We start from the raw sequence: 27,491 nt of genomic DNA, 5'->3' as shown, positions 1-27,491 counted from the left end.
GCAAACTGAAGCATTTTCTGCTATCTCACTGAGTTGAATGCCACTGGGACCTAGGGGCAGCAGCCATCATCTTCTCATATTCTCTAATGCAAACAGCACATGGCAGCTTGTCAATAAAAGACCTTTTTATATCATTTATTACTGAACACTTCCACTACCCTGTACAGAACAATTTGGATGACAGTTATGGCATTGTTTCACTTTGCGTTACTACTCCTTTACAAATGGGCCTGCTAATGCTTTGCAGTGGGGGGCAGGCATAGGGTAAGACTAAGAAAATAATTAGGGGAATTGTAAGAGAAAGCTAAGAGTGCCCTCTTCAGCAGCAGCAGGTGGGTTTATAGCAATAACTCTTCTCAAGTTCCCCTTTTTCGTACACTAAAGATCATATCCCAAATAAGAGGCTTTATCAAGCATTCACAGGAACAATCATCTTTAGGTAAAAGCCAGATAAGATAATTTATATTTACTTTAGGAAAAGAAACAAGGTTAAAAAATATTATGTGACTGAATGGCTTCAGTTTCTTTTATTGAAATATATTCTCCATTTCAAGGTAGTGAAAACTGAAGAGACACGGTAATGTTGTCACTGGTCAACCCTATCTCAATGCAGCCTTGAATTATTAGTAATATTTATCTAAAAAGCTCATGGGGATGGAAGGGTTGTGTAAGGCTGTGGTCAGAAATCTGACATCTTCCTGAGTAAATTCCCATGGTAGGGCCCAAGAGCGTTAGCCTGAGAGCTAATTACTGACCTTGCTGGAGCCGTACCCACAAATGCAGACAAACAGTATCAGAAATAATTGATTTGGCTACTAGGACAATGCATTCTTTAAAAAGCTGTTTCACAACCCTTTTGGCAAACAACAAATGCTGCAATAATGAAACAGATTTCTAAGGCTAAAACAACTAAATAGTAGACCAAATAAAAAAAAAAAAAAAGAAAAAGGAGGGGTGAAGTATCCTCTAGTGAACAATCACATAGAGAAATTGGAAAAACAAAATGCTGTTTACGTTACAAAATTATCTTACCTGTTATTTTTATTATCAATCACAGACATAGCTTTGTACAGAGCTTTCCAAAGCATACTTAAGACAAGGTCTGTAATGCAGAGGTTTAATAACATAGATAAAAATCTGCTATGACTGCTCCATGTATGACTAAAGGTTTCAGGTATCAGAATTCCACCAATAAATTTAGTGAAACCATGTGCTCTTTTTTTAATGCCCATTTTTCTCTTTAAAGTGTAGTTGTAAATGAGTATTGCTTTATTATGCATGTTTCCTTTAAAAGTGAACATGACTCCCTTTAGGGGAATTCAAGTAATTTGTTGCCACAGTAATCTTTTCTATCCTGAAATGTTAAATACTTGGCTTCCCTCCATGCCTTTGCCTCTCTCTAGTCTGCAAGTGTCATTTCCTCTCTTCTTACTTTTATACCCAGTGTTCAGATGATTTTTCTTCTTTTCCAGTTCATGATTAGGTCACAGTCAGGGCTGTCCCTCTGAGTCATCTCTTTATTTTCTCTCCTTCATGTCTTGTGTAGTTTGTAAGCAGCCTGCATGTCTTCCATTCATTACTCTACCTTTCTACATAATCGTTGCTTCTTATTTCTATTTTTTTTCTAATAGGTTTTAATTAAAATGTCTGCATACTGACTGTAAGCAAGGATTTGTTTATAAACAGAGATATTTCCCAAACTTTGTCACAGAACTGCATTGTTCTTGAAGTAATTACAATTAGGCATAAGCTACATCAAAAGTATGGTCACTAAGCCAAGCAATTACAAATTGACCTGCATAATATGTATGAATTGACCTGTCTAGTCCTAATTCAGCCTCTTTCACATAAGCATCTTGAAACGGTCTGTGTGACAATAGAACAGTAATTTGTAGGTAGAACTGCTGCCTCACTTGGTGCACAAGATACATCTCTTCCAGGCAGACCAAAAAAAAAAAAAAAAAGATTCCTGTAAATAAAACTGGTACTGCAGTTTCTGCACTGTTTAGTAGGGTTAATCCTTCAGGGAATCTCATTGTAGATGCGCCTAATTCTAAGCCTGTCTGCAGCTAAATATCCTTTTGTCTCAGCAGACGTTAGGCACCTATAGGCAGGCCTAGAAAACCCAAGGTCCGTGGGAATGCAAAACACAATGAGGGAGGCCACAGGGATAGCACAAACCCATTTTCTGACCAGCTTGTGCCCTCAGCCAAGGCTAATGTAGTAACCTGGGCCTCCACAGTCTGGTCAGCAGTTAAAGCTGAGCTCTGAGGTGTTCAAGCCAGGCTCATACGGAGGTCTGAATCTTTAGATCTGTTAAAACTGCAAGCACCATTTAATGGGTATGCACAAATGGCTTTTCTAAAGCTTAGTATCTTAGCCAAATTTGGGTACATTTTGTATGAGCAGTCCTAAAATCCAATTCTTAACCAGTGGGCAACTTGATGTCAAAACTGAAGTCATTGACACAAAGCAAATAGATGTTTGAAAATTTCCAAGGAACGTTCAAAGCAAGATATTCTCTTTTAGTCTCATTCAAGGATGCCAAGCATAGAAGGTTTGGGGTGAAAAAATAGTTTTAAAAAATGTACAGGTAACTAAAATTAGTATCTTGGAACCTGGTTATCATCCCTTTTTCTGACTGTTGTATAGCAGTTATAGCAAAATCTCGTAAAAAATAATAGGAAAAAATAGGGACAAAATTGAACAAATAGAAGTTGGAAAAGGGGCAAGAACAGAGTATGTCTTCGGACTTGTTTGCAGTTTGGTTGGAAAATTCATGTTCAAGTAAGGGTTATTTGTTCTCTTTTCTCATTGTTGCAAATATATTTGTATTAAATGTTCAAAACATTTCAGGGTTTTCAGCTGTTCACTTCCAAAGCTCTAAGGAATTACATTTTCAAGTTATTATCTGTTGGAAAGCTTTGAATTTCTTTGGCCATCACCAATTATCATAGATTTATAGAACAGCTTGGGTTCGATGGGACCTTAAAGACCATCTATTTCCATCCCGTCTGCCATGGGCATGGACCCCACCGTCTAGATCCAGTTGTCCAGGGCCTCGTCCAGCCTGGTCTTGGAACACCTCCAGGGATGGGGCATCCACAGCTTCTCTGGGCAACCTGTGCCAGTGCCTCAACACCCTCTGAGTGATTATGGAGAATATGTCTTTGTCAAGAATGTTTAGGTACTTTCCAGCAATGTCTTAACCATTTTGTGCAGCCAGAAATGTAGTTTCAAAAAAAAACAGCTTAAGAGACTGAGTAAATTCTCAGAAGGTTCATATGGGTTGAGGTCTGGACTGTAGTTACTATGCTACAAGTGGTATCTAAGTTAACCGATTTGAAGCTAATTGAGATATGTCTATATGAGGGGCTTCCATAGATCCATTGCAACATAGTTGCATATTCAGTCTGAATTTTGTCAAGTATTTTAACTAGTAGATTTATTTCTAAGTTAGCAAGAATTCACTATTACAATGTTATTCAGATGTAAAAGAAGAATGACTAAAATTTTATGTTTGCCCAAAATATTAAAAGTTAAATTTACCTTTAAATCCAGTACTTCCTTGTAGTGACAGAATTTTGGGAATGCCTTCGTCTAACCTCTGTTTGCTCTTTCTAGGTCTGCAGCCATATACTAACTACAGCTTCATACTTACTGCATGTACATCTGCTGGGTGTGCTTCCAGCCAGCCACTTTCAGGTCAAACTTTGCAATCTGCTCCTCACGGTAAGGAGAAAAGGCATTCTTGGAGACCTGTAAAGACATAGTCATAAGGGCTTGTATTTTGTAATAGTTTAACGAGGTGCAAAACTCCACAATCATCAATCAAGCTATCATGGATAAATTTACACAAGAGAATCCATCTCTTTTCTAAGAGCATTTGGATCTCAACATGCTCTTTGTACTGACTGCCTGGCACTGTACTTCTGCTTTGTTTTTGTGACAATTTTTCCACATTCATCTTTAAGTTAACAAGGTTAGATTTAGCAGATGTCTATTTTTCAAATCACAAATAAATATGCAGAGACAGCTAGGCATAGAAAGGCTGTAGCCTTTGGCTTTGTTCTCCATTATTACGTACCTTATCTAGTTAGTTACATTTAATGAGGGTTAAATTCAGAATGTGTTGTTAAATTCTCTTATCCTCTCTCGCTATGTTTTATGCTTTTGTTACATTGCTGAAAGCAACAGCACAAACTGTGCAACACCTTTCATTGTTTGTCATAAAATTAAAATAGTGTCTTTGTGATGTTAATAGGGGTATGGCCAAAACCTCATCATATCATAGTCAGCTCAACAGAAGTGGAAATCTACTGGACTGAACCAAAGAAACCTAATGGACTCATTACTCAGTATCAATTATTTCGTGATGGAGAACAGATATTCTTGGGTGGTAGCAGAGACCTGAATTTCACAGATGTTAACCTGCAGCCTAACAGTAGGTAAGGCATGTTAAAGCAGTTTGGTGATATGTGAAATGTGTTCAAAATAAGTGTTTGTGAAACGTACAAAAATGTAAATTACTCTTTTAACAAAAGAAAAATCTCTTATTGTATTACTTAATTATTGGAAAACTGGTAAGGTGCACTTTTAGGAAGCTATCAATGGTGGAGAGCCTTAATCAACTGACTTCTCTCTCTCTCTTTTTTTTTTTTTTTTGGGGGGGGGGAGCGTCATTCTGACTGACTGAAAGAGGGGGAAGCGTTTTATATTCCCCTTTGCTTGATGGTTGTTCTTGATCGGTTTTTTTATTTCTTATGGAATATACTTAGAAAAAATGAAGTCTTTAAACGTTAAACAGCACCGAATGTCTTTTATTATATTTTTGTGCATATTGAACATACTGACATGAAAGCATCAGCTACTAATACTTTAATTAGGCCATTCTGGAATTTGTTTGGGAATTTTTTGGTTAATATTTCTTATGTAAGCTAATGTAAATTTTAGTGTAAAAATTATTGTTCTGGTAAAGAATCACTTTTCTCATGTCAAGAAATCTTAAAGGTGAAAGTGCTCACTAATGCAGTATTTGTAGTCTGTTCACTTTAAATTGGTGAAAATGGGAATGTTCTATTACCGATATGCTTAAAGCTTCTAACCATAGTGTCTACTGATCTTTTTGTGTTTGCGCAGATATGTTTACCAGCTGGAAGCCAGCACCTGGGGCGGCAGCAACAGTAGTGATAAATACGTTATACAAACACCAGTAGGAACACCAGAGAAAATTCATGTCCCATATAATGTCACAGTAATTGATGCATATTCTATATTTTTAGCTTGGGACACACCAGGTAAAAACATATTTCTATGTAGTACTTTGTAGCAAAATGAAAGGATAGAAAAAATAGTATATTAAGGCAAGCAGCTGAATCATTCTCATTTTTTATTCTTTGTATTTGGTTTTAGTGTTGGTGTGATTTAAATAACTAGTATCTAAAGCTGCCGTTTCTCGGAGACATTATTTTAATAATGTTGACCTATATACTTGACACGGGTATTGTGAGGATTAGCTAATCAAAAATCCGTGTATTAATTTGATCTTGTAAACTATTACTGAGCACAAGTAGTAAGGGGAAAAAAACAATTACACTGAAAATGAGTTTTCCTTTCTGTTCCGACCAACCTGAGTTACGGAGAGGGAGACCTGTCAAACTTTTGCGCTGTTGATGTCTTGATAACTATGCTGGCAACTAAAATGTCCAGTTGTCCTGAACAAATCAATTTAGAACTCGTTTAAAAAAAGGTTTAAGAGTATAGTACAGAGATCCCATGCTAGCTTTGACCTGATGGAATAAGTTTTATTCACCACAGCACCTTAGTGTTATGTGGACGTATTACCTTGCAGTATTGTAGGTCAGGAAAGGCCCAGAAATTTTTCAGCTCTTGGTCCTTTGCTCCTGAACATTACCAGATTGTCTTGGCCTGCTACAGAGGTAGGCTAAGCAGGTATATTTGAATAACAGCATCTTTTTTATGTTAGAAACTGTGTTCCATTTTGTTAACGGAGATCACAGCTTAAGTGACTGGTGTGGTTTGCTGATACGATAAAAATGATATGGTATAGTTATTGTGGGACAATGAGAGCAATGTAAATGAAACATTTTCTGTCTTGTGTAGTTCATCTCCAACAAGGTGTTTGCCAGTTTCTAGACATTAGTTTTTTTCAGTTATAGTGAGGTCAGGTTTTTGGACACTTCAGATGTTTGCATATTGCAATAGCAACAATATATGTTTTATTAGTGAATTCAAGGAAGTTTTGATGTCACCTCTTCCTAATTATTTAAGATGTTTGTACTTTGCAGAGCAGTCACAGTAGCATCAATTGGCATTAAAAATAAAGTGACCTAGTAAAGGTGTTTTGCCTTCAGTGCTGGATCGCAAGTATTGTGGTAGTGCTTAGCAGTGTTCACCCTACCCATTTAAGCAATGATTAATAAATCTATAATACCCCGAGCTGTCAATCTTTTAGTTTTCAGAAGCACAAAATCCATTATAGAAATGATATAATATATGAAAAAGATTAAAATCTTAAATTGAACTTTTCTCCCTACTGCCTGGAAGGATTTAGAACCCAGCAGAAGGCAGGTGAATTCGAATGGCATATAATCTACAATTGGTTTTATTGGAAAGTGACTCATGCTGTATTATAGTTTTGATAATAAATATAATTTAAGATACAAAATATTCAGCAACATTATAAATAGATTTAAAACATAGGAATATACTGGAAGAAAAGCATAGGCTTGTGTTGAGTGGGGCATTTCCCAGAAAACATTGTCCTTCTTGTTCTGGACCTTTTCTTTTCCGGCTGCTCAAATTCCTGTTACTCATAGCAGGTTACAAACGTGCAAGGAGAGTCGGGCTTTGTGTAGTACATTTGGTAATATTGCAATGAAGATAGTGTGTACAAAGGTTTCTATATTCCTGAAACCACAACATCAGAGGGTTGAAGAAGAAGTTGGATGTTATGAGTCTACTGTAGAGGATGAGGGGTTGATATATTCACACAGCTGTAGGAATTGCTCTCCTCAGTCACGGGAAAGTACATCTTTCTTTCCAGGTACTGGGGTGCATCCTGAAAGCTTATCTTTTGTGGAAATTTGGAGATTCAGTCCCTTTCTCTCTCACCGTGTTGTGGTGTCTGTTATTTTAAGCTTTCAAACTTTAAGTGTGAATAAGGGATTCTCTATGCGGTGCCCCTGATAGGATAGGCAGGAAAGGAAAAAAATGCTGTTGTTTTTATCACAGAGCCCCAGGGCCACTAGCTGATCTTTCTTAGAGGGATGGGGAATATTAAGAGCAGAGAAATGTTACTTCATGATACTAAAATAAACACTGTGTGTGGAAGCTAGAAATTAGTTCCTGACTGTTCATAATCCTGCTTCATGTTCTTTCTGAGACCTTTGCGCTCTTGGTGTTTTTTTCACAATAGGAAGACTTTGGGGCATGCAGGTGGAGGTTTATTTTGGAGGTTCTGGTGTTCTGGTATGAGATACAGCCCATTAACAGGTCCTGTGCATGCAGACCTCTGAGGCCACATATATCGCCAGCTTGCTGGAATTCACATGTCACTGTGTGATGTAGTAACCTTTTCTCATTTTTTTCTGTATGTGAATCCAACATGGTATATTGAAATAATACATATTTCCATTTAAAACACAGAATGCAGCTTTTATTATACAGATTGTCATTCACTCCTCGACAAGAGGGTTGTTTTAATTGATACAGTCTTCATGAAAAAGTGCTTTATATTGGCCAAGTTTTGATGAGAGGGTGGTTGGTCATAATGTCTTCCTGTCTCTGGATATCAGGGATGCTTTGACATTCTATCTACTTATCTGCTGTAATAAATTTAGATCAAATATTCACCCTCAGTATTAATTAATGGCATTGTATTATGAAGACCTTCCTTTTTGATTGCTTTCATTATAATGTTTCAAAATCTGTGATGTATCTAAATCTTATAACTTACAGATATGTGTCATTTCACAACTCCTGAGTTAACTAAATAGCAAGGTAGCCAAGTAGTGGCTAAAGTGATGGATTCAGAAAATATTTGACACACCTCACTCACTATGGAAAATAGGACTTTATTTTCTGAAATGGGCATCCCATTATCTTGTGTTGCATTGCCTCAGTGAACAGACCTCAAAGGTATGGTACATTTCACTGATACGTTACTGAAGGATACGTTACAATTATTGTGGAACTATTAGTGCCATGGATAGAAGCAGAAAAGCTGAATGGGAAAAAAAATAATTCTCCCAAGGCATATCCATAAATGTTATTGATAGGTAGGCAGGTAGCTGTCCTGCATTTCAACTCATTGACAACCCCATTGGTCCTCACTGGAGGCCTGATTCTCCTGCATATGCTCAGTTGCTGGCAATAACAAGAAAACAGAACATGCTCAAAAGAAATAAGATTCTTTCCTCTGCTCCTACATTATTTCCTTCATATGTTAATAAAAATGCCTTCTATCATCATGTTTTAACAATCAACTTCATCCATCTCTGGTTTCCTTTAGCACTTAGAGTAAAGGCTGTGTAACATGTCTGGATTTCTATTTTGATCAAACTTGGTATTTGAATAACATTTGTCCCTTATCTTTGTCTCTTAGCTTCCCCAGCTAACCTGGTTTCGTGTTTATTTCAGAAGGTGGTCTGACAAATTGTGCTGACTTCTGCTAAGGCAATGTTACATTTCCTCCTTTCAGTTTTCTAATATAAATTAGTGTTCACACCACATCATTGTAGGCCAAATTTTTCGAAGTTCTGCATCTTGAAAGTAATCGGCATCTCCATCTGCTACTGTCTTCAAAGTCTTGTTGGGAACACTTCTTACAACCAGAATGAGATACCTGGATACATAAAGTTTATTTTTCATACTTAATATCAGAAAGCCAAATACATATTTTTATTGTCTGAGATTAAATAATAAAATATTACTTTAGACTTTATTCTCCTGTTTTAAAAAAAAATAGAGTTATCATTCTTATTTTTAATATTTGTTGACTTTAACTGAAACAATTCAGCTATTTTGCTTTAATTGTGATGGAGTTTCACATCATATTAAACAGTTTTTCATCAATTGACTTCAGAGAGATTTTTGTTGACCAGTCTGTAAAACAGGCAGTGGCTTTTTTCCCCAAATCTAGGCAACTTGTGCTTCAGATTCAATTTTATGAGCTCCACTAGTTTTGAAGTGCACAGAGCAGTCAAACCAAATTTGCAGAGTTTTTGCACAGAATTGTCCATTGAACATTATCCAACTATGCCCACAAAAAAAAAGAAAAAAAGGTTTAGTTTGATTGACTTGTCCCATTGCATAGTGTGCACCTGCTGTGAAATGAAGTCACAGAGAAAAAAAAGTGGAATAATTTAACTTTTTTATTTGTAAAGATAATCAGGGATTTTCTGATTACATCTTAACTTCATAAATGTTAAATAACCTATCAGCATCTAGTTGTTGTAAATTATGAAAAAGAGTATTGCTGGGAATATTAACCAACTAAATCCTTGTTCTTTACTGAACATGAAAATGTGTTATGGCAGGTTGTCATTGTGCTCATGGTAACTTTGACACCAAATAACAAAACTGCCATTTGCACTTAGGGTAAATTGGTTCTCTTGTGCTTTTACGGTTACTTTTATTCTGACATAAATTTATGAACTCTGGAACTAACCAAGTCGTGTGGTTTCCCAGCTGACTTGAACAAATATGCCCATTTCGTTTCCTTCAGTCATCAGAGCACACAAGGTAGTCGTTTCAGACTGGCTGCAGATGCTAAAGGCTATTCTGGAACATAAAAAGTTTTTTTGACATGTTTCTGTGTTCCATGGGTGGATTTCTTCATTTTTACGGATTATAAAGTGATCCTTTGATCTTAGCATTCAATTAATTTAATCAAATTGTGGAAAAATATTAGAATATTTCATGTAGTTTTATTTACAGCTTCCTGTTCACTTTCTCAGAATATTTTTTCTGCTGAACGTATTTATTATTGGTATCATTCATTAAACATTTGCAGCCTTTAGGAGGAGGAGATTAAGATTATAGATTTTTGTTTTAGTATTTCTGCTGAGATACGGACTGAATGTCGGACATAGGTAAGAGTTATGTTGACACAGGTATCCTTTGCTTCATATTGACATCTGGATTCAGCTGTCCTTGCTTGTACTTAATCTTGCTTGGGAACTCAGGTATTCTGAATTTTTAAGGTTTCTGGTGATTTTGCCTAGAATAAATGCACTTATCAGATGCACAAAAATGAATTATATGAATTATGTGTCACTTCATACGTTAGTGAACATTTCTTGCTGAAATACCTGGTCTGTCATAAGGACTGGAGATGAAGGCTACCTTACCTTACCTTAGCAAAAAATAATTTTCTTTCTTGCAGAAGCCATCTACTATACTTCAAGATCACCTCTCAGCTTTCCTTTGTGCACAACTTAAAAAGCTGTATTTCTGTTATTCTGTTCTTAATTATTTTTCTTTGAAACTTTACACTGAGAAAAAAAAATTGGTATTTTTCTACTTTCTGTCTCCTTCTCCCTTTACCTCTGTCAGTGGTTAATGTCAGCATCTTCTTCATGTAAACTGAGCTGTTGAATAAGCTTGAAGCCATGCCTCCAGTTCAGGGCTATTTTTTCAGTTTTTTAGTATAACAGCATTTCCTTTGTCTAGCACCTAGTGAGGCAGCATATTCGTATTTCTTTGGGATCTTTATGTCCCACTTTTCTTCTGAGAATTGTAAAAACTCGGTATTTCAGAGATTTTTCTGATCTTCCAAAGTACATCTGTTGTTTATAGTATCATAAAGAAATTTGAAATCTCTCCAATTTCTTGTATTTTTTTTAATGTGCATATTCATAACAGTGGAAAAAATTGCATTATTAGCTTCAGGGTGATAGTATCAACCTATATACTTTATCAGAAAAGCACCAAAGCCACGATTACAAGAAAGAAGAGACTTGTTTTCCAAATTAACAAACAAAGTTTCTCAAGATCTGGACGAGTCTCAGAACTGCTTAAAGGCATCTGGTTCTTGGTGCAATCACAAAGACATCTCTGTGACATCCAAAGTAGGTACTGCGTTGAAAGAACAATTTGCTCTTGCTAATCAGATGCATCTTGACTCATTTCAGAAAGGTACCTTGTCTACTTCTTTTTGTACTTTGTTTTTACTTAAGGCTATGCCTTAAGTGACTGCAGAATGAAGGAAATACACTTAACTGACAAACTCTTCATTGGTTATTCTCTTGGTTTTATGAAACTGCTTCTGTCTGTGTAGAACAGTAGTAGAGAGACAATAAAAAGCCCACAGCCCATGTCCTAATTACTGGAAAATAACTGCTATTATATTTTGTTCATGTACCCTGGATTCTTCTTTCACCCAAAGACACCAGTAAGGAAAAGAGTCTCATTTAGATAGTAGCTGGAGGCTTTTTGACTTTGAATATTGATGGGTCTGGAATCCAAGGATACAGAGATACAAAGAGCTGCAGCCTAATGTAGCTCTTCTCTGCACACCCTTTGAAAACAACAACAACCAGCCAAACAAACAAAAACAAACAAACAAGAAAACATTGAGAAGCTATGCAGAAAGAAACATGAGAAGATCCAGGAACTTCTGCCAGTTGTTCTGAAGTGATGGTGTATGGCTTAGTTTGTTCTCTTGAAATATTAAATTTTTCAGCTTCTCAACAGAACTGGAAAACAAAGAATTGACAGCATAGGAAGATGAATAGAGTGGAAAAAATGTTTGAATTTTAACGAGACAGGAAAAATCAGTTTCATTTCTCTTCAACAAAAACTAAAAACTAATAGTTTGTTTTATATCAGATGAAATGATACGTTTGTTGGTTAGTGTACTGTACTTTTCTAGTAGAGTAGGCTAAGCACCTACACTCAGGTACTGCTGCTGGGCTAACAAGGGATAATTTGCTAAATGGAGGCAATTCACTTTGATCATATGACTCGACACTCCAAAAGTGGTGCTTAGTAGCTGTTAGCTCTTCAAAATAAGGAAATAAAAGCTGCCTGATTCCCAATTATAAGGTCACTCCTCTTCCCAGAAGTAGCAATTGCAACACTTGCATTGACTGAATTGAATTTTGATTTTTAACTATGAACTGTAATGTCCATCTTCCAGTTAAAATCTGCAGGTGGATCTTTTCCAGTTTATATTTAAATGGTTTTAGTTTCCAAAAGAGGCAGTAGGCAAAACCTCCAGAGGGGCTTACATGTAAAATTGCATATGATGAATGTCTCTTTGAAGTTGTTGTGCACTGGTGTTAGTATTTCAGATAATCACTGGTTTTTCTCTGTTTCACAACAGGGGTATTTGCTGTCAGTACGCCTTTGGAATACAACATCTTACTAAATGCAAGCAGCCCCACTCTGCTAGTGAAGCCAGCAGGTCAGGCAGATTTTGCTTTTGTGGATGGCCTAGATCCCTATACCCTGTATGAGATAAGACTGCAAGCATGCCAGAATGGTAAGAGTTTTTTTGAAAGGCTCACCTCTATGACTGGAAAAAAAATGTAGATTTGCCAGATAGATTCAACTCATGAAAACAGATAAAATAATATTTCTCCATCAGAGTGAAATGTTTACCTAGTGAAAAGAAAGCCTAGCATTGAATGAAGCATTAAATATTTTTCCATGTTACATCATGAATATTTTAAATGGAGATTTTAAAAATGTATTTTAGGTAATATGTACCTTTTTATTAAAAGCTATTCGCAATAGCTTAACAATTATTGAAAATATGCATACAGAAAAAAATGGGTTCTGTAGCTGTTCATCTGGAAGAAGTAGTAATCACAAAGACACTAGAGAAGAGCCCAAAGATGACAAAATTCCTTAAACTTAGTAGAAATTCTCAAAATCCTACTGAAATCTTTCTAAACTGATACCTTTAAACCAATTCTGTTCTGACCTGCACTGGTGAAAGTCATAACAAAGTCACTGATGGAGTTGCATTTATTTAAATGAGTAATAATGAAATGAGGCACCATTTCATTGGGAGCTTCTTGACTTGACATTCATCAGCTTTCACTGTACTATCTGTTATTTCTGGTAGCTTACTTTAGAAATGCTCAGTCCTGAACTCCATCTCAAAGAAAAGTTTATGCTAATGGATGAAAAAAGCCAATTCTGTCACTGTCATCCTAGCATGTCAGTGAAATCCAAATTGGCTCCTTCTCAAATTTCTCCATTTTTTTTATTATTTTAAGCCTTTTGTACTGATATTTAACTTATTGGCCTACGGACATTCTTGCACGTTGTAAATACCATTATGAGATCCCCAAGAGTTTTGTGAGGACAGTGTAACAGTTGTGATTAGACAGACAGCTTGAAAGGACATTTAAATAATTTGTCATGGAAAAGGTTCCGTAACCAGTGAATATTTTAATATATTTTGTGTTTTGTTTTATTACAGATCATGAAGCGTTCTCTTGGTTTTTACTTTCTTTGGTGATTTATTGTTTTCATCCAGTAAATGTAGCCTTTGTATATTCCATTTGGAATATTTCCATTATTTTCTTGTGCTTTCCATTATTTTCTTGTTATTATTTTCTTTCATTTCCATTTTTTTCTTGTGCGTTCAATTTTTAAAATTACTTTTTTTTTTTTTGTCGAGGAAGAAACACTTATCTCTAAGCAAACCTCTTTTTGTAGGTGGGTGTGGAGTGGGTGGTCGCACATATTCAAGAACTGCTGAAGCACCTCCTAGCGGATTGAGCCCACCTATTGTTAAAGCAATGGGATCTGCACTCATAGAAGTGAAATGGGCACCACCTAAGAAACCAAATGGCATCATTACTAACTACTTTATTCACCGGTAAATGCTTTATCACCTCAGATTCTGTAGCCATATTGAACTGTTAATTTCTTTATTCCTTGATATATTAGGAGGTGAAAAAATGTAGAAGTATATGGTAAAGTTTGTCTTGTTTCTTGCCTTTCAAATGCTAAGGCAAGATGCTGATGTATGGATGGACAAGTTGAGAATGAGAGCTGAGACAAGAATCATATTCTACAATAACAAAAAGCAGGTGAAAATACATTTTTTAAAAAATCAAAGAAACGGGCAATAATTGAAAGATAAATGCTCATTGTGGGTGTTTACATAGACCACTAGGTACCTTCTTCAATCCTCTCTGATAGGCAATTGAGAAATTTGGAAAGGAAGCATGAGTAATTCACTATTGTTGAGATTTTCAAACCCTAACGCGGTTTCTGAGTTCCTAACCCAAAACAATTTTCTAAGAGGAATTATGTTCCTGTCTATGAGTAAGTAATCTGGAGTGTGATTATAGTACAGTTTCATTCTATGAAATCTTCCAGTTAAATTATAGCTATTTATGTTCCTTGGTGTTTGAACTCAGCTGCCCTGTCTAGGTGGTTGACTGACACATCCTCACTCCCTTTGAGGGGCTTCATAAACTCTGTGTGAAGATTTTTCTATATAGATATTTGTGTTTAGGGAAGTATCAAAGTAGCAGAGCACTGACATCTACTGTGCCCATTGATTCTTTAAAAGCTTGCTGAAGGGTATATGAAGCTTCCTGAATAGCTTCAGAAAGTCAGAGGACATAAAACTCAAGCCACGTGTTAGAAAGGGATTTAAACTCTAAATTTCCTGTTTTTTTTTCCAACTATAAACATGTGTAGCAAACGCATGCTGGGCTGAACCTGGCCTCCCACACAGAATTTGGGACATTTTATTATATTAGAGCTCTGACTGAGAAGACAGGGAAACAAATTACATTTTGAATCAGCAGTGATAATTAATATAAATTCACTTTCGCGTTAAGCACAGTAGTCTCTAAAAATTCCTACTCTTTTGAAATACCCTTTTCTTTGCTCTTTTTTAATTGTCTCATCAAAAAATACCAAGTTCCTCCCCTTTATAAAGAGAAATAAAGTGTACGTTATAGCCTAGGACATGTCTTCACTCTGTTGGTTTTGTAAATAAAGCTGATGATTACTGCTGCTATTCCATGGCAGCCATAGAATAGGAAAACAGGAAATATAATGCAGAAAGCCTGCTTCAATGAAAAATACTGTAAATTGAATTTGACAGCATTTGATGGCATTTGATTATTCTAGTCACAGCCAAACAATGATATAAAGAGTAATATGAAACAGAATGTGTTACTGCCTAGCAGACTCAAAAGCAATAAACCTTCCTCCAATGTGACACAATCACTTCACAATCATAATTGTAGCCTGTTTGATACCTCTGAGTACAGCAGAAGGGCACTGACTGACATAGATACATTTTGTTTTTTATTTAAAGTGAAATGAAAATGGCGCACTGGGGCTCCAGATACAATCGTTATATTCACCTACATAGGCATGAATCACTTGGCAGTTATTTCAGCTGAAGTTTAAATGTGCTTAGACAACAACAATACCAAATCTTTCTCAGATAGCTGAAAAAAAAATCAGAAATGGGATGTAAGCACATAGTTCTTTTTCATTTTGTAGCCACACATAGCCTTACATTGTTGTAGCAGCAAAACTGCAGTATTTCCATGGGAGGTTATGGCATGTAATTTCTTCTTCATCATGTGCCTTTTCCTTACTGCATCACTGCAAAAATAAATTCATTTGACTCAAAACCTAGAATGTTTGGGGAGCTAGTGTGGGTGCAGATCCTTGCATTAAAATGTCAAGACTCATTCTTGCTACTCGAATTAATAAAAACACTGGCAAGTTCGCAGACATTTTGTCAGAAACTAGAAATTAAAATGTTAGTTTGTGATAAAAGAGATGGTGACATTTTATTTTTGATTCATATAACAGTATTAAACACAGATCTGAGGCTTTTAAACTTTTGCAGCAAGAACCGCAACTTAGAAGAAATTGTGAATGAGAAAAGATGTGGTTCATGAGACAATCACCTAATCTACTTCTCTTCCCATTCATCATTACATAACATCCTTGTGACAAACAGAGAAATTGCTACCCCAGAAAAAATAATATTATGGAAATAGATAATTTATTTCTTGCTGTATTTTAATAAGATACACGTCACATCAGCTAATGGAACTGTTCTCTATTGACGATCAGTATGCACTGTATAAGATGCACAAGATGACTCTTAATATTTCCTGTAAAATTATAAGGATTTGGGTTCATATCTGGCTTAAGGGAGTCTGAATTTTTGCCAGTGTCTACATCATGCTCAGCAAGATTATGTTATTTAGTACAAGTGTGTGAGATTGTAATGCAGCTCTCATTAGCTGAGCAATCCTGATGGTGAAAATGTAGCAGAAAAAAATCAACAGGCAATTTAAGACACAGGAGATGTCTCCATGGCTGTTAACTGTTCTGACTTGCAGTGCAGAGGCTTCTAGATTGATTCTTTATGATGACTTAATTGCTTACCCTTATACCATTACCATGAGCTACACCAAAGACAGCTTCCAAGGCATACATATTAGTAGATGGTTTAATATAAAAATCCTTATGGATGGATATGTCAATGGGTATAAGAACTCATGAAGGATTTTATTTATACCTGTAATTGATGTAATACCTAATCTAAACTAGCATCTTTTATGCAGTAGTCTCAATTTCCTTTGGTACATTTTTTTATATCAATGCTTGTAAATAGGGAGAAAAAAAAAAAAGGAAAAAGAGAAAAATATACAAATCACATAGTATAGATGTGTGTATAGATTGGGGTTGTAACCAAAAGGCAAGTGAAGCTTGCTTTGTTTAGTTGGATATGAAGCTGGGGGAGAGGGTGAAGGTGAAGGTGGTACATTGCTGATGCTGCTGCATTTTTTCCCCACAAAATCATTAGAGAATGTTTTACCCCAGGAATAGCAGGCACCACAAAAACCAGTACGTTTGTATTCATGCTGAAAGATAAACACATGGAGAAGTTGACCTCCAAGACCTCAGGGATTCACTGAGTCTTCCTCCACATAAGGAAACTGAGTGGTGAGAGTTTCAGTTAGTGTTGCAGTCCTCTGCATACAGCTCTATAGTCATCTGTCACAAAGAACATTATGTTCTCTTTATATCATCTGGCTCCAATTGGCAGCGGGGCAGGGAGAATTTGCCCTTATAAAAATAACTGTATCTGAGCATCTTCAAAATGAATGTAAGCAGCAAATCAGACTATGCAGATTAAGAGGCAGCTTCTAGCTCTTGGAAATGTTATTCTCCTTTGCAGCTCATTGTACATAAGAAACACTTCCAGTTAAATGAGCAGTTGAATCTTAAATCTTAAGACGATTGAAATGATTACAGACTGTTCAACCACTTCTGTTCAAAGTTTATTCATACATGAAGATATTCTGTTTTTCAGCATCACAGATGGAACCATTTACCTAACCATAAGTTTCATTCATTAAATATTCAGCAGTAATAAGATCTAAATACTTAGCCAGACTACATTGTAAAGCTTTGCTTGTGGATGAGCTTACTGTTGGTAGCATATTTGATCTTCCAGTGTGAAAAAACTGTTTATCACAGAATTTGTAGAATTTATAAAACATAAATGTATGTGTTCATTTAAGGGTCATAGTGCTTGGCCAGACAAGACAGATATTACATGAAACTTTATTGTGCTGTAATATATTCTCTATTCACTTATCAGCAGAGATCTTTAGGCATGTTTTTGAGCACATAGGGAGAAGACTATGTATTTAGGTGCATGAAAAAGGCATAGTAGTGATTCGTCTTTTGGAATTGTGTGTCTTGCGCTAAGTCATTGAACAAGATCCAAGCAATAGTTCTGCAGAGGGCTTGTACTAAAAATATCTGATGGAATTTGAGGATCAAAAGGAGATTTTGTATGCCCACACTTCCAGACATCTATTTCATTTTGTTGCAAGAGAGAATTGGTCGGGAATGTTTCCTTCCAGTTCTACCTGCCATTATTCACCCAGTTCTGCCAACCAGTCCTCAGTATCAACATATCTTATAATTTGCCTGGTTTACTACTCTAGAGACATTTTACCTCAAAACACTTGTGTTTTCAAAAATGTGTTAACAATTTAAACTACACAGTGCCCATATAGCCTGCTTATCTCAGAGTTTGGCTAAAGTTCTTTCATTTCATGTAAGAAAATAATGTGCTCATACATGCCTTATATATGTATACAGACAAAAGATGAATAAACAGCTTTGTACACACATGCATTCTTTATATTCTTTATGTTTGCATTTAAGTACCTGAGTGTGTTTTATTACAAAGCTAAGATTGTCTATTTAAAAAAAAAATACATTGCATTTTTGTATTTTTCAAGTAATGCTGGGATTGATCTAACAAAATAAAAAACCAAAATTCTGCAATATGCAGATTTTCTCTTGCCAAAAAAATGTTCTTCAGCTTCTCTGTGTGTGTAGTGATGATGACACCTGGTAGTCAGACAAACTAATTTTACTTCTGTGAATTTGCCCTACTTGCAATAAAAGTGGCAGATAATGTAATTTGTTTTTTGTTGTTGGCAAGGAGGGTGAAAGTGCTTTTACGTTCTGCAAATGCCAAGGTTCTTGTGAAGAGTAGGGAAAATACTTAAATTCATGTGCAGTAAAGCACAACCGTCACCAAGATTTATCACAGTGTTTAAATGTAACCAACTTAATTTCACACAAACATTTTTATGCCAAGTGAAAGAATTGATTTGATAACTCTTTTGAAGATGAGTGCTTTCCTTTTTACATCTGTTGTAAATTATATATTAGAAGGGGCCACATTAGAAAGGGGGTGAGACTCATCTGTAATCTCCTCTGATACTCAGAATAGCTCCAGGTCCTAAACTAGCAGACATGTAGTAGGAATGGATGCTATACGTGTATGTGTGTGTGTATGTATACATACATGTATATACATAAAGTATAAATATTAAAATAAAAATCTATATGTGCGAAAAGCCTATACAATGAATTGTCTTTATATATCTAAGTTTGTATTTTTGTGTAAGTTTGTATTTTTGAAACAAAAACACCACTGGAAAAAATACAGTTTATTATAAAAAGCACTCCTTGTGATATTTTAATGAGTTTTTCTGGTATAGCTGCAAATTCTGCCGAGTTTATGCACAAGGGATTACTTATTCCATTTGCAAGAACAAATGGGATGCTTATTGTGAACAGACTAGAATAAAAAAGTGGGCAGCTTTGGTTTTGAGGCCATGTTAGAATATTTATCCCTTGTTCACTAGGTAACGTTTTTCTTTTACATTTGTGCTAATTTTCTGTAAATGAGGGATCCTCAGATGAATATCTCCATAAATAGCTTGATTTTCAGAAATGTTGAAAACTTGCAGCCATATTGCAATTCAAGTCATTATTTTAACAACTAAAAATGGATTTCAAATTTCATGTTCTAAATTTTGAAATTCTCATAGCTGATGTGTTCTATCCTGAAAGAACAATGTGGTATTATATTGCAAATCTGATACTATGGAGTGTGACAGTACACCTGTTTGCAGTGTTTTATCGTATTCTCCTAGATGAATAACGATTAAATAATTGCCTGAAAGTCTCTTCTTCACTACTCAAGCAACTGACACAGGTTCACAGAAATACATTTAAGGCACAAAGACATATAGGTAGTACCTCATGAGTGTGTAATGTATAGGAATATGTTCTGTACTTTTGTGAGTTGCAAGCTGAACTTAGATCTCCAGGATCCATTACCATGTGACTGATTTTTTTTGATTTCATTTCAGACGTCCTGTGGGCAGTCAAGAAGAGTTGCTTTTGTTCATTTGGACTGAAGGAGCTTTGGAATTTGTTGATGCATCCGATGCTCTACAGCCTTTTACTCTCTATGAGTATCGTGTTAGAGCTCAAAATGCTGTGGGGTCAGTGGACAGCCTGTGGGCCTCAACCCAAACTCTGGAGACTTCCCCGTGGGGCATGGGAGCCCCTGGGGCACAAGCAACAAGTCCATACTCAGTGCGTTTGAACTGGACCCAGCCTGTTTCTCCCAATGGTGTTATATCTCTGTATCGAGTAGTTTATCAAGAAAAGCACAGCGATCCAACATTGAGCATCCCGGCTGTTACTGCACTAACTGTGATGGTAAGAACTATACAACAAAACCAGGTTTTGGTTGTTTTTATGCTGCTTTGATCTTTGTGGTATTTTTAAAATCTCATTTAACACGGATTTAGAAAGTGGGTTTTCCCAATTGGTAGTAGGTTTTTGGTTTAAATTTTGGATTTAGCCCAGTGAAGACTGAAACAGTTCACATTAATATATATTCCTTGGTAGATGCAGGTCAATTGCTCAAAAACATAAATAGGTCATGTCTTGAGGAATGCGTGTATTTAACTTTGTCTGCCTTGCTCTGAGAATACTTTGTCTGATTGTCAAAATAGTTTCACGAAATCTGCACAAAGAAGAGCAAAATCTGCTCTGCTTGTATCTAATGTTAGTTTTGTAATTCAGTTGGAATCATAAATTGAATAAATTCATTAGTAATTAAATAGTTTATAAATGCAAAGCATTTGCATGAATACACTTTTGTAAAGATTCCCCCCATAATTCGTTAGTAATATAAGCAGATCTACTTTTACTTTGATTACGCTTACATACAATAAAACATTACTTTGCACTGTTAAGATACCTTTCCCTTCAACGGACTTTACAAACATGACCATCCATAAATATAACATTCCCATTCAGTATGTGGATGGATAGACAGGGCAGGTGGTTCCGTGAACTGACTAACATGATGCAAATCGGTGACAGAAGTGGTTGTAGTTAGTGCAGTTACCACTACTCGTCCCATCTATATATTACATCCTAGCCCTTCTACAGAAAGACAGCATATAGAGAGGGAATAGAACTGCAGTGCTGTATATGAGGATAGCTACTGTATTTGGCATCCTCCCGAAAACAGTTTTTAGAAGGTGTTTCAGGTGGTTGTAATAAGGTTGGGTTTCCACAGCAGTGCCACCTCAACTCCATAAACCTAGAATTTTGTCTAAATGAAATACATAGGCCATGTTAACATTGGATAATTCTGGAACTCTTCTAAATTCCTAACTAACCAATTAAGAATATTAAATAGTGTTCTGTTTGTCATTCATGTAGGATCCTAAAGAACATTCTCTGGAATACCCAGTAGTAACCTTGACGTAACTTCCTTAGACAAATCTTGACATGGAAATGTGGGAGAAGTTTCCAACTCAGGAATCTTATGTACTTTTGTGGTCATACAGTTCCAAAACAGTTTAGTGTCTAGCTTCTTGGATACCTAAATGGATTAAGTTTATAATATGTTCATCTGGAAAAAAAAATAATAACAACAAAAAACAAACAAACAAAAACACAGGTTCTGAACTGAATGATAGAAATATGTACTTTTGGCTTCTGAAAGCCTGAAATTGTATTTCCGTTATATGGTATGCTAGCTTTTAAAGTAGATTGGAATTCTAAAGGTATTGAATTTCAGTAGGATGGTTGTATTTTGCTCCTTTGTTTAAGAAAAAAAAAAAAAGAGAGAGAAAAAAGCACAGCCATAACTGTGGTGGAACACCTAAAATTTTAAATGACAGGGCTTCTACTTATACTCTGCTTCAGCAGCATGCAGTGTGTTGCTGAGCATCAGAATTGACCTGGCTAGTCATGCATTGCAGTGCCTTCTAAGCATGCCAACAACAACAGAAAATGTCCAAGATGGTTGTGTTGTGGGTAATAAAACCTACCAAAATGGCCTTTTAAATAATGTTGCCACATTGTGTTTCTTTAACAGCATCAGTTAAAGGCCTTTTAAATTAACAAGCTATTATTTACTGAATTAGTATTTTCCTGACTCCAAAATCCTTTATTTTCCCCAAACGCTATCCTGAATCAAAATGTCATTCTGGCAGCGTATGTATGTCTGTTCTACTAGTGCTGCAGTGAAGCTGACTTGCATGTTTTTCATACTCTTCTTTGTCATGACTGTTTATTGATTATTAGTTTTTGCTATGCTCTTTTATTTTTAAACATTATATTACCATTTGGGGAGACATCTTTCTGCACAGCCCTTCCATCAGTTGCACTCACTTTAAGCTGTTGCAACTATACTAACTCAATAGAGTTGTTCCCAATTTATACCAAGGAGCTGAGATCTGAATCCTCCCTCTTCTGTTCTGAATCTAACGGAACAGCTAAAGCTTTGAATCAAAGTTATTGACATAGAGTGCAAGGAGTTCTGTTATCAAAGATATCTTTTGGAGGTCAGGTCAATTATCCTAACAAGAGAAAACCTGGACAGCAACTTTCAAAGTTATAGCCCCTTTAAAATAGAGTTTTATCGTGAAATTGCTGATATACCCTTAACTGTAGCTTTGTGAATGAGACACTTTAATTAAAATGTAATTTTATTGAAGGAACTAGCATTCCAATGATTAAACTTCTGCCCCTTTAAAATATAGCTTTCAGGGGTACTAAGCTAAATCATTTAATCTCTTAAAGCATCTCTATTGGAGCTCCCTCGTGGGATATGCCATTAGTCATTCTCTCACACAAGCTTGCATGTTACAAGCAAGACTTAAAGTATTAAGTGAGCAATGAGTTCGGTCCTTTATTTAATCTGTTAGACTCCATTCTTATCCCATTAGATTATTCCAGAGAAAAAGCAGTGCTAGAATCACGGTAGCCGATCCCACCCTTGCTCTCGTTGGTTGCAGCCCAGTTGCCTGACACAGGACATAATGCTTGCCCAAAATCCAAAGTATAAATACAATCCTGGTGGCACTGCAGGATTCAAATTAAGGGCTTGCAATTGCCACTGCAGACTGTTCTAATGTGGCAGCTTCTTTTCCATCCATTTCAAAAGCCAAATGAGAAGCATCTTCTGGGTTTTCAAACTGTTTGACAGACTTACCCAGTCTACCTTCCCAAAATGTAGCTTTTCACTATCCATTGAAGGTGCATTAATCTGTATTTGAATTAATGTGTCGAAGTTATGGCTGTCCAGTACCATAAGGTACTCACTGATCCCTTGAAATTTTGCACTGCCTATGGAGATAAAAATGAGAACTCCGTTCTGAGAGTAAAAGCTGCTGCCACTCATACAAAGGAAGATCTCCCTGCAGCATAAGCAGCAGATGATGTACACATGAGCCATTTTGATGGTTTGCAGTTAAAGAGTGGTGTCACCCATCTCCCTAGCTTGCTTGGCCAGGAGTGTAGTGACGGATGGTCTGTGACAGCAAGTTAAACTGACATTCTGGTTTATTTGCAGAACGAAGTCAAGTCAAGACTGGTTACAGTAGTGCAAGCTGCTTCCACAGTGTCTTCCTGATACATTTTAACCCTCTAGAGAGAAAATGATATTTAGTGCCTTGTTGACAACACTAATGTAAGCCAGATGTGTTTACAGGGGAATGGATTGACAGTAAATTCTCGTTTACAGAACCCTACAAAAAATTACTAGATTGTCAAAGCAGACATTTCCCTCTTCTGAGCATAGGACTTAAGTTTGTCAATGTAGCACCCACAGCTGATTTCATTGTAAAGCCAGTACCAGCAAATGGCAGCAAAGCATCAGAGCTGTTTAACTGTTGTATGTCAAATGTTGCTGTGAGGTTAAAATGTTTGGACTTTTCCTTGGTAGATATATAGTAGATAGGTAATGCTGTCTCTCCCATGACAATTGTATCAAGTATTTGGTTGCTTACCATGAGCAGGAGAATTCAAACAAGCCAAGAAGATGAGTAAAAATGTAAGAATGTGGAGCTGTTTGAACGCTTGGAGAAGGAGAAGAGTAAGCAAAAAGCACCCAGAGGTAAGGGTTGTACAGAAAAACCCTGCCTGGGTTCAGCAGTGCCCCCTGTTGTTATGTAGAATTAAGGCTTTTGTGTGTCAAGCCTGCCTCAGCAGTGTGTGATGAAGAGTACTGTCTGCTTGTTACAGGATGCAAGAGAGAGGTGTGTGCATTACAGGCCTTATTCCTTGAAAATCTTACATCTCTGCCTACCTGGAAGCACTAGTCTACTCACAGTGTGTTTTGCAATATGAAGCCCTCGTGCCAAATTTATCCTACCAGGCTTTTTTGGCATACCTAAGTCAGCTTAGGGTGTAAAAAATTAATATGTCTCTTAGCTGATATCACTGCACCAGCAAAGCCCTTGGTTTGGATGCAGCTATGCTAACAGTTGAGAACATATGTTGGCTTACCTTACATTATTTGGGGAGATGGTATATAACTACACTGGCCAAGCTTCTCTTGGCAGATGCTTCATCTCTGGTAGGCAAATCTGTAGACATATTGCAGAATAGCAATAATAATAGAGGCCTTGGTAGGAGAATAAGGCTTTGGCTTGCATGATTTTGCTTTAATAACCAAACAATAATTTGTATATTAAATATTTAACCAGAATAAAAAATTAACAAAATAATGACCGCTTACTGTAAAGCTCTATATAACATATATTATATTGGAAATAATCGTAAGTGGCCAATACTGCCATATACACAAGGCCCTTATGCAGGATTTTACAGATCTCTGCAATGTTGCATCCAGAGTTAGCTCAATTCTATTCATCACATTCAGAAATACTTAATACTTCTGTGTGTGATCTTTCATTTCTGTATCCTCTAGTAGACCAATAAGCATTTGGCAACACTGGATGTGACATACTACGTGGTTATTAACTTCCTTGTACATGGCATTATTCAGAAGTGCAATATGCAGGACTGTACATGAAAACTTCCTTATAGAAGAGGGAATGTAGACCATAGGCACTAGAAAAATATGCTGAAGAGAGAGACCGGTAAAACTTTTTTATACATTCCTGTTTCAGATACCTGGGAATTGGACTGCACTGTAAGAAAACAAGAGGAGAGTAAATGGAGGAATCCCTGCACAAGCCATAAATTCCGAATATGTGCTACTTAGCAAAGAATGAAAGCTGTAAATGGCAGTGGAGGGCAAAAGTTAATTAGGCTCCTGTGCTGCTGTTAGCAAGTGGAAAGTATCCCCAACTAGAAACAAGATGGCTGCTCCAGCAGTGCCCTCCTACAGCCAAAAGATCAGATCCTTAGCTATGCAAGGGCTTCTGGGTTAGGGGGAAATCATACACAGATGACTAATTTTTTTATGGTTCACAGCCGATCAAAGTGAAATTCAGCAGCTGTTCAGGACAAGTGACCACTCTAACGGCTGTAATATAACCCGCTAAATAGAGAGGGAATTGCATGAGAGCAAGAGGTTAGCTGTGATTATCGGCAGGTGAGTGCTTTATTGAAGTTGAAAGACCATTAACATTGATGGAGTAATTATTTCAACTTGAAAGTAATTACCTTGATGGGTGATAACTTCTCCAGTGTTCCCAGATTTGATTGGACCAAACAATTGTGAACTCTTGAAGCCTAGAAAAATATTACAACAATACTGCAATGTTTAAATTACTGAAACCATTGTTAGAGTATTTTAATTATGCCTAACATTGGGAAAGATTTTAACTTACAACAACTGGTGACCTCTCATGTATAGAGACATTTGCTTTCTAATTCCAATGAAATGACCCACACCTACCACGTGTGTGCTGTATGTGATGGGTTTGCAAATGAATCATTTGATTTAAATGCAGTTTTTAAGACTCAGAGCTTCGTTAGCACAGTTTCAGGAAGGGCTTGTACTGGAACTGCTGTAATTGTTTTATTTGCCAGGAAAGCGCAATAATATAAAATGCTTCCTGTGCTTTAGTCTCTAGACTAACGTCTGTTAAGCTTGCACAGGATGAATACAGGACAAGTGCTCCTTCACGTTGAAGGCTGATAAAAAAAAAAAAAGTGTGCGAGGCAATCTGTGTCTCACAGATTCTGTTGTTTCCATGCTGCTGCAGAATATGCTGGTTTTGGCACTACAGCTCTGTTTAAATAAGCATTTGGATTGGCACTATGATGCCCCTCCAGAAACTGATTAAGTGCTTCAGTAAGCCGCACCTATCAAGACAGACATGTAGAATTGCCTAATTAGAGCAGAAAGGATGAAAGGGATTGTTGCACAACTTCACTGATTTTGAAGTACCATGGTAATAGAACTGGATGAGAACAGGGAGAGAGGAAGAGAGAGGCTCCAGCCACTTCTATTTATACCATCGTTGCTGTAACCAAGGCCACTTCAGTGACTCCCTGGATGCTTTCAGCAGCCACAGAAACATAACTTTAGACCCTGGTGGAGCTCTGCCAAGAATTAAAGAATCCTTGTGAATTAGGATGCGGGGCAGTAGGGAAAGGTTTATCTGGCATCTGTGAGGTCTTAATATGTTGTTAGGTGACTGGTGGTTGGAATTAGTGAAGGTTACAGCAAGGGAGTTTATTTCATTATAGTTTTTCTTCAATATTTTCTCCCTAATTCAGTGTGCAACATTAAGTTAACCTAACTTTACCCTTTGAAAAAATTTTTGGACCAGAAGTAAAACCTGATAGGATTGTGTTTGTCCATGCCTAATCACACAGTCCACGTGATTTATGACCAATGTGACTCAAATACCAAACTGAAGTAGATTTTTCTTAGTAATCCACAGCTGACAGATTCCACATCTCATGACAATTTTCACTGATTTGTCCAATCTTGTGTTTTCATGCCAGTACTTTTTAAACACAATAAAAAACAGAAGATAGGATCTTTCAGAAGTTAGAGCCATTTCACAATCTTTGTATCTTTTTCTGTTCTTTTCACTACTACTTCAAACATACTCTCAGCTACGACTGAATTTTTCTTTGTCAGTCTGTTCTGTGAAATAAGACTTCAATTCCCCCCAAAAATAATCAAAAGTTTCTTCATTTTCTTCATGATATAAGGGATATTCTTTTTGTTGTCGTTGGTTTTAACCTTAATTTTAGAACCGATTCTGGGTCATTCGAGTTACTAACATGTTTTTCAGTGACTACATTTAGTATCAGATTGGAGTTTAACCTGTCCCACTTCCCAAGGGTTGTGTGCATCAGGTGGATGACGAACTGCAAAGCGAATCTGTGGAGCCATGTGCTGATGGGCATGAGAGCAGTCTTTAAACTGCTCAAATAGCATCAGCTGCCCGTGAAGTTCCTGGAGTCAGTTTATGCTGCAGAGAAAGTCAATTGACTAGACCGGAGTGTCTAGATCAATAGGTAATTTTTTCTACACAGAAATTAGTTCCCTATTTGGAAATATCTGGTGTATTTTATCCTTGGGTTTCTCCTTGTGCAGGATCCAGTTTTCACCCATTCCACAGGTCTTTTTGCCAAGTGAAACACGTGTGTAATTAGGTCTTCTGAGGGATATTTACAATGTCTGACTTCAGGCATCTGATGTAGTTTGGAGCATGAACCTCCCTATAACTGTGAAACCTCCAGAACTAAGGCATGGGTGTTTACCACCTGCGGGCTGCAGCTGTTCACACTAGACTGCTTACCTCTGGTGTACTTCTGTGCTCCTAGTGGTATGTGTCAGTCCAAAGAAGGTGGTTGATTTTAAGCTGATTAATCATCTGGTCTTTCCTAACCCACTCAATGGAAGC

At 36.6% G+C, this 27,491-nt stretch overlaps 1 protein-coding gene across 1 annotated transcript in view; it reads left to right on the top strand.

The window, feature by feature from the left end:
• USH2A (usherin) overlaps positions 1-27,491 on the top strand; it is a 399,816-nt gene that overhangs the window by 326,006 nt on the left and 46,319 nt on the right. Inside the window, exons 55-60 of the mRNA XM_013174016.3 lie at positions 3,625-3,732; positions 4,265-4,448; positions 5,140-5,297; positions 12,350-12,508; positions 13,696-13,858; positions 19,716-20,070. Coding sequence (XP_013029470.3) covers positions 3,625-3,732; positions 4,265-4,448; positions 5,140-5,297; positions 12,350-12,508; positions 13,696-13,858; positions 19,716-20,070 — 1,127 coding nt within the window. The remainder of the gene's footprint in view (positions 1-3,624; positions 3,733-4,264; positions 4,449-5,139; positions 5,298-12,349; positions 12,509-13,695; positions 13,859-19,715; positions 20,071-27,491) is intronic.

Source organism: Anser cygnoides, chromosome 3 (assembly GCF_040182565.1).
Source record: "Anser cygnoides isolate HZ-2024a breed goose chromosome 3, Taihu_goose_T2T_genome, whole genome shotgun sequence".
NCBI classification, from domain to species: domain Eukaryota; kingdom Metazoa; phylum Chordata; class Aves; order Anseriformes; family Anatidae; genus Anser; species Anser cygnoides.
The sequence above is the reverse complement of the archived record's forward strand: the minus strand, read 5'-3'. Positions and strand labels throughout refer to the sequence as shown.